We start from the raw sequence: 8,297 nt of genomic DNA on the forward strand, positions 1-8,297 counted from the left end.
TAAATAGTACGAATGTCCTTCCAACGTAGAGTAACTCGCTTCATGATGAGAGATAAGGAAGCTACATTTCAATTGATTGTAGAAACAACCAAGACAGCTGTTGATTAGTCTCTTTCTTTTGTTACATTGATTAATCAGATAATCTAATGATAGAGATAAAAACTCTCCATTGTTATCACCACAAGCACCTCCATGACCTAAATAATCGTGAACTGAACCAATCAAACCGGTGATTTTTCCTTCGTCAGTTTTACCAACTCGCATTTCATTTATAAATGTTTGTAGAATACAAGTCCAGGCCATTGCATTGTAGTCTTTAGTCCCTAATTTGAGCAAATTAATGGCCAACTCTCGATCAATTGATAGTTTATTTCCATTCTTTAAACAAGCTCGTAACAGTTTTAACAATCGATCAGTTAATTGTTTACTTTTAGCAATTATCTCGATCCCTCGTTTCTATTGTTTTGATGATTGAATAGCTTGAGAAAATACTTTTCATCTTGTTTAGAAAGTTGAGATTCCGATGCTAAAAGTTCAAAGGTTTCTTCATTTCGATGTTGATCCAATAATGTCCAATTTATTTTCATTCATCTTGTTTATCATTGATTTAAGAATAGATGAACTGTAAACTGTTTGATTTGTTGTTTGAACCAATTTAAGGTTAGATTTTCGAAAACTTCATTTGCCATTAGAAGATAATCAACTTTAGATTCTTTGATTCCTCGAAGAATCAAAGACGAATGAAAATTTATCATAATCGTTGGGATTCAATAAATCTCGTAGATATGGAACTGATTCAGTCAAAATATTGCTTCAGGTTGATTAAACTTCACTTCATTGGCAGTTAAGATTAAGTTTGTCTCTTCTGGTGTTATGTTCTTGATTGAAATAGTTGAAAGCAGCGGATAACATTTTCGATGGATTCCATACAGATCCATGAAATTGGAAGGTAATTTGATTAAATCTGCTTGGTCTGCTATTTCGTAGAAGATCAGAGATAAGCAGGTGGATTTGTTTTCCTTTGAGACTAATGGTATTTGTTTCGAGCAATAACTGGTTAGAATAAAATGTTCCACTTGAGCTTCGTTCTGTGTTTGTTCCTGAAACTCTTCTTCTTGGACTATTTCACGAGTTAAAATACTTTCAGGAAGAAAGTATTGTGAATATCTTTTGTACATTTTGTCGACTGTTTCATCGGTTGTCTTTTATCACGAACTGATCTCTTTTGACAGATAACTCAGGACTTGACCCATGTGTCTTTCGCTTATTATTTTGATTTAGGGCTTCCTGGTGAGAACAATCAATAGATCGAGACGCATTGCCATTTAGGACAGGATTGGAAGAGATAGTGATTGATATTAACTCATTTGAATCGACTTTATGTTCTGTCATTTTGTTTTAACGTCTAGCAAGGCTGAAATGACAGATTTTAAAGAGTTATAGCTTATGTCATTGAGATCGAAACTTAAAGATCTCTGAACAACTTGTTTTGCTTCACTTTCCTTTTGTCGCTCATGGAGTTGTTTTAAATTCTCCAGAACTTCTAAAAGTTTACTTTTTCTTTCTAAGCCTTGCTGGATTCCAATTTTTAGATAATTAAGACGGACAGGCAATTTGGATTCTAAAGATGGCGAAAGTTTCAACATCTCTGAGACTAATACGAGCTTTAAAGTAATTGCCATCCTTCATTAATCCTTTGATTGCGAGTTGTAGACAATTATTGTGATCATTGAATAAGAAATAAAGACCCATTAAAGTGTCGAGAACAAACCAATTGTTTGATCGATTCGATGAGCTTCTTCAAAACATATTCGAGCAAACGTCAAATCTACTGCTTGATTAAGAGCTCGTTTACCAGTTTCATCAATAAAGTAACATAACCACCATCAATGGACGAACAGTCGAGAAAATAATCCAAATCGTTTTTGTAAGTTGTCTCTGGTTTGTGAGGTGAACAAACTTTTGTTGGATACAGTTGATAAGATTGCTTGACTTACATGGGCAGGATGGAGTTACATTCATTTTATGGCGAAGATGATCTTTTATAAAGTCGTGAGTCAATTTAAGTAGATTATCTGGAAAGAATGGACTATGATTAGACTTCCAATTCCGTGGCCAGGAACCAACTCATGAAAATCAGTCTCTTCGATCCAGCTAAAACCGATTTTGTTAATTCAGGAATATTATACGATTGAACGATTTCTTCAACCCACAACTTCAATTTCGAGTCCGCAAGTTTATAGTTGAGTTTATCAGACTTGATTAAATTGGTTATTCCAAGTTTATCACTGCGATTCAATAGATCCAAAATTGTTTAACTTTGTCAGCTGCGTTTCGCAAAGAGTCTAATTGATCTTTGTTAATGTTCACATAAGATTCCAATTCTTTTGCAAGTGGTTGATTTCGTTATTGAACTTTGCCTTTTCTTTTCAATCTCATTCGTGTACTTTTAGTTTCACGTTCAATAGATCATATTGCTTTTCAATAATATCCGATGAATATGAAAGTTTTGTCAATATCGATGTTAACGGTGGTATAATTGTTGTTATTGTCACGTTCAATGGGCACAATACTAGCTGACTTGTTCTTACTACATGTCTCACAGAATAGTTCATTAGTTGTCTTGTCCACAAATTCAGCGATAAAATTGTCACATTTGGAGCATGAAGGCTCATCAGTGGCTGAATTGATGATAACAGCACAACATCTTTTAGATGCTAAAATTTTTCGATGAAATTTGAGTAAATGAGCCTCACAAAATCTTTTTACTACACAAACAATGGAAAATGGCTTGATTGTTACAAACGGAATCATCTCCACATATTTTCCTGTCTATGACTTTGAGGTAATCAGCTTCGATGAGATCGGTTTTACATAAGACACATGGTCGGTTTTCTTGTTTACATTGATGACAAAATGTCTTTAAACATTTGTGAACATAAAAACTTCACTTTGATCGTGATCACAGTCCAACTTGTGATTGGTTGATTACTCATTCTCGTTACATAAAAATGTAAAATCTCTGGCTATAAAAATGCAATTGGAATCATCTCCACATCTTTTCTTGTCAATGGCTTTGAGGTAATCAGCTTCGATGAGATCAGATTTACATAAGGCACATGGTCGGTTTTCTTGTTTACAACGATGACAAAATGTCTTTAAACATTTGTGAACATAAAAACGTCACTTTGATCGTGATCACAGCCTAATTTGGCGATTGGTTGATTAATCATTCCTTGTAGTTAAAAACAAATATTCAAGTTAAAGGTTTTCAATAATATTCAAAAGTAGTACTCTCTTCTTTCATGATCAAGAAAACGTTTCAAGCACCTATTCATTGCTTCTTGGCACATTTGTACTATTCTTTGGCATAATCGTGGTCCATCACTCTCCAGAATTCCATCACTGACCAAACCGATCAAATCAGTCACCACTTCATTGACATCTTCCATGATTTCTTCGTCTGTGAATTCATCACTTGGCAGTTCCATTTGCTCAACGAAAAAGCTCCTTTCAGCACGAGTTAAAAACGCCATAATTTGTGATAATGTTTTCGGTGACAATTTATCGCTATTGCGTCGGATGTATTTAAGAACACTGGAATGAATTCGATAATGGACTTCTAGAGCTTCGATTTCATAGCGGGTATAATATGAACTATAATAACCGAGTCTACAAGGATAAGTTGCTCCAGTTAAGGCCAAATGCAGGTCAGATAATTCATAATATCGAAGTGCTTGTAAGATGTTGCTTCTTTCAGCGATTTTTCCCAAGTAATAATAGTTAAGCCAAATTTTATCGGCATCAACAATATTGTTTGCCGATTCAAAGCAAACTCGAGCCTGCTCGTAAGATCGTTTACGATGTTGTTTCATTTCTTCTCGATTTAAGTTCTCTGGTCCAAATCTCTTTACTCGAGAAATATAACTCGCAATGTCATAAGCACACTTTCCATATTCGGCCCATACCTTGAACTTGTTATTTTCAATCGAATTGCTTCATTGAAACATCGACATGCAGTTGCTCCTAAAAACAGCACCTCATTAGTATATGAGTAGAAAACTCGACAATCCTATTTGAATAATAAATTTGTAATTAGAAATCGATGAATGTTAATAGCGAATATGTACTAATACTTACCTTGGAAAAATATGGAATCATTGAATCTGCCATGAGAAGAGCATAGGCTGCCCAAGAGTCGAAGCGATCACGATTCAAGGTTAAATCAAGTTGGTAAAATTTTTTAGCTTCTCTGCAAATCAAATCGAAAGAAAATTGATATATTAATAATACATATTGGACTTAATGATAATCGATAAACTTACTTGAACTTTTGTTTTGAAATAATAATCAGCTAAGTAATAGTAAATATCTTGAGTAACATGATGTCTGGGAATATTTGATGAAGCCTCAATTGGTTTTACATTATCCAAATATTCATTGAACAAATTGGAAAATTTTCAGGATTTAAATTGTCAGGAATAATTGCTAGTAAACGTTTGAACAACTCTACAGCTTGAGAACTTGTTGATTCGTTAGTTTCAAACTCTGGAAGCTTTTGGGAATGTAGTAATTGTAAATTATCACAACATCGTTTAAACTTAAACTAACCCCGCTCCATGATGAGCAGGGGTCAGAAAGCTACATTCTAATTGTTTGTAGAAGCAACCAAAACACTGTTGGATTAGTCTCTTTCTTTCTGCTACATTGATTAATCAGATAATCAAGTGCGAGATAAAACTCGCCATTTGGGTGACAACATGCTCCTTTATTCCTAGATATTCATGAGCTGAGTTGATCAAACCGGTGATTTTTCCTTCGTCTGATTTACCAACTCGCATCTCGTTTATGAATGTTTGTAGAATACAAGTCCAGGCTATTGCATTGTAATCTTCGGTTCCTAACTTTAATAATTTGATGGCCAATTCTCGATCAATTGATAGTTTATCTCCATTCTTCAAACACATTGGTAATAGATTTAGCAATGTGTCGGTCAATTGTTTACTTCGAGCAATTATTTCGATCCCTCGTTTCCATTGTTTTGACGATTGAATAGCTTGACAAAGATACTCTTCTTCTTGTTTAGAGAGCTCAGATTTAGATGCTAATAGTTCAACAATTTCTTCGTGTCGATGCTGATCCAATAATGTGTCCAAATTATTTTCATTCATCTTGTTTATCATTGATCTAAGACTAGAAGAGGTATAGACAGTTTGATTTGCCGCTCGCACTAATTTGAGGTTAGTTTTGTAAACATTTCATTTGCCATTAGAAGATAATCAACTTTAGATTCTTTGATCCCTCGAAGAATCAAAAGACGAATGAAGAAGGCATTATATTCATTGGGATTGAATGAATCTCGTAAATATGGAATTGATTCAGTTAAAAATATTGCTTCGGATTCTTTAAAATCAACTTCATTTGCTGTCAAAATGAATTTCGCCTTTTCCACTGTCATAGTATGATGCTTAGAACACGTTAACGGCGATGGTAATGGATACCATTTTTGATGAATTCGGTACAGTTCCATAAAATTAGAAGGTAATTTGATTAAAGTTGCTTGATCACCAATTTCACATAAAAGATCTCCAACAATATTGTAAATTTGTTTTCCTTTTGAGACAAACGGCTTTTGTTTCGAGAGGAAACGAGTAAGAATTAGATCCTCCACTTGATCTTCGTTATGTGTTTTCATCTCTAACTCGTCGTCTTCTTGGACTATTTCACGAGTTAAAACACTTTCGGGGAACATGAAGAAAATCTTTTTGTACATATTGTCGACTGTTGCATCTACTGCCTTTTTATCTCGAACTGATCTTCGTTTCGCAGATGAATCAGGACTTGATCCTCGTGTCTTTCGCTTATTACAATTGTTTGATTTTTCTTTGGAGAATTTATATCCAATGGCAGGGACGACGTAAGGTGCTGGATTGGCAGAGACTTTCAATGTTATTAATTTACTTAAATTAACTTTATGTTTTGCCATCTCATTGTTAACATGTATTATGGCAGAAATCAAAGATTGTAACGATGAAAGTGTGACAGCATCGAGATCTAAACATAGAGATTTTAAAACATTTTCTTGTGCTTTTTCCGATTCCTTTTCTATATTGTTGAGCTTCTTCAAATTCTCGAGGTCACCCATAAGTTTTTTCTTCCTTTTAATATCAACTGAAGAATTCCAATAGTGCAGATACTCTAACTCGACAGGTAATTCTATTCCTATGGATGGAAAACGTTCCAACATCTCTGATATTAATACACGAGCTTTAAAGTAATTGCCATCCTTCATTAATCCTTTGATTGCGAGTTGTAGGCATTTATTGTGATCATTAAGCACGAAACAAATACCCATTAAAGTGTCGAGAACAAACCAATTGGTTGGATCGATTCGATGAGCTTCTTCAAAACAAATTTGAGCACTTGGTAGATCCGTAGACTTACTCAGAGCTCGTTTACCAGTTTCTATCAATAAAGTAACATAACCACCATCAATGGACGAACAGTCGAGAAAATAATCCAGATTAGTTTTAGAAACTTGCTTTTGATTCATAAATTTAACAAATTTTGTTTGAATATTGTAGATGAGATTGTTTGATTTACAGTAGCAGGATAAAGATTTACATTCATTTTTATGGCGAAGATGATCTTTAATAAAGTCGTGAGTCAATTTAAGTAGATTATCTGGAAAGAATGGACAATGATTGGACGATTCCGTGGGCATGGGACCAGTTCACAAGGATCACTTTCACTTTCCTCGCTCCAATCAGCACCCGATTTTGTTAATTCAGGAATATTGTACGACTGAAAGATCTCTTCAATCCACAACTTCAGTTTCGAGTCCGCAAGTTTATTATTGAGCAGATCAGATTTAATGAGATTGCTTATTCCATATTTATCATCGCGATTCAATAGATTCAAAAATTGTTTAACTTTGTCCACTGAATTTCGTAAATTGTCTATTTTGACCTTATTAGCATTCGAGTAAGACTCTAATGCTTTTTGCAATTCGTCGATGGTTTCATTGAACTTGCTCTTTTCTTTTTCCACCTCATTCGTATAGTCTTCAAGTTTAGTGTTCAATAACTCCAAATGATTTCTAATATCAACACGATGAGTGCAAATATTATTGTTCAATGTGGTGTTGATGTTGTAATTGTCGGTGTTGCTGTTGTCAAGTTCAATGGCCACAATATTAGATGAGTGATTATCCTGTTTACATGTAGCACAAAATAACTGATTGGTTGTCTGGTCCACAAATTTAGCAATGAACATTTCACACTTTGAACATGATTGAGCTTCAGTTTCGAGATCGATAGCTCGGCATCTCTTAGATGGTACAATTAAATTGTGAAATTTAATCAGATGCAGCTCACAAAAATCTTTATTACCGCAGAGACAATGAAAAATGGCCTGGCTATTGCAAACGGAAGTATCTTCGCATCTTTTCCTGTCAATGGCTTTGAGATAATCATCTTCAATCAGTTTAGTTTTACACAAGACACACGAGTGATTTTCTTGCTTGCACTTGTCACAAAATGTCTTCAAACATTTGTGTATATAGAAATGTTCACTTTGGTCGTGACCACAGTCCAACTTGTTGATTGTTTGATTACTTATTCCCTGTGAATGAAGACATTTAAATGTAAGAGGTGAGTGAATAGTTGATAATAGAAATAGGAAGCTGACGAGTCAATACTTACTTCTGTCATGGTGAATTAAAGGTAAAGCCGATGCGAGGAATCAAATGGACAACATTTAAGTGGCTGTATGTCAACCATATTTTAAGAAAATGTCACAATAAATGATAGAAGTACAGTAGATTGAGAACCAACATTGAACTGCAAAAATCACTTCAAAATTTTCACCGTTAAAAGTAACAATTGAGAAAATTTGATTGGCACCAGAAAGTGATAATCAGTTAACTAGATGATAAATAGAAGACAAAAAGATTGTCAAATGATTTCTTATCCAAAGATGCTGCTAATCGCATCCATTTGTAATGAGTCAACATTAATTGTAAACAGTTAACCTCGTTACACATTTAAAAGACTAAATTTTTGACAATTTTAAAACAAGTTAGGTCTTCTCATTGGAGGCTGGTTGAGTTTTGATGTTCACTTAAATGTTACAAATAAATAATCGGTAAGATGTTGGTTATGATCGCACTGGTTTGACTTAATTATCCCTCTGAATCTTAATCCAATTGGAATTGATCAACAGTCTTGGTAAGTAAACACGCAATTAACTTAACTTAGGCTCTTATTCACCAGCCGAGATCAAAGCTGAAATCAGGA

General features: G+C 34.3%; 2 protein-coding genes across 2 annotated transcripts; both read right to left on the reverse strand.

Annotated features, from left to right (window-relative positions):
* Positions 1-3,281: 3,281 nt before the first annotated feature.
* LOC128394295 (calcineurin-binding protein cabin-1-like) lies at positions 3,282-4,261 on the reverse strand. Its single transcript, XM_053354603.1, has 2 exons — positions 4,141-4,261; positions 3,282-4,072 (listed from the first exon to the last, which is right to left on the reverse strand). The coding sequence occupies exon 2, from the start codon at positions 3,873-3,875 to the stop codon at positions 3,282-3,284; it is 594 nt and encodes a 197-aa protein (XP_053210578.1). The 5' UTR covers positions 3,876-4,072; positions 4,141-4,261.
* Positions 4,262-5,230: 969 nt separating this feature from the next.
* On the reverse strand, positions 5,231-8,297 carry LOC128394302 (uncharacterized). The gene is made up of 2 exons (XM_053354613.1): positions 7,704-8,297; positions 5,231-7,623 (listed from the first exon to the last, which is right to left on the reverse strand). The coding sequence occupies exon 2, from the start codon at positions 6,722-6,724 to the stop codon at positions 5,231-5,233; it is 1,494 nt and encodes a 497-aa protein (XP_053210588.1). The 5' UTR covers positions 6,725-7,623; positions 7,704-8,297.

The sequence above is a fragment of the Panonychus citri genome, unplaced genomic scaffold, assembly GCF_014898815.1.
Source record: "Panonychus citri isolate SS breed McGregor unplaced genomic scaffold, ASM1489881v1 Contig00019, whole genome shotgun sequence".
Taxonomy (NCBI): Eukaryota; Metazoa; Arthropoda; class Arachnida; order Trombidiformes; family Tetranychidae; genus Panonychus; species Panonychus citri.

Excerpts from the sequence above, each read along its gene's own strand:
- LOC128394295 (XM_053354603.1), bottom strand. The coding sequence starts at position 3,875 with ATGAAACAACATCGTAAACGATCTTACGAGCAGGCTCGAGTTTGCTTT.
- LOC128394302 (XM_053354613.1), bottom strand. The coding sequence starts at position 6,724 with ATGCCCACGGAATCGTCCAATCATTGTCCATTCTTTCCAGATAATCTA.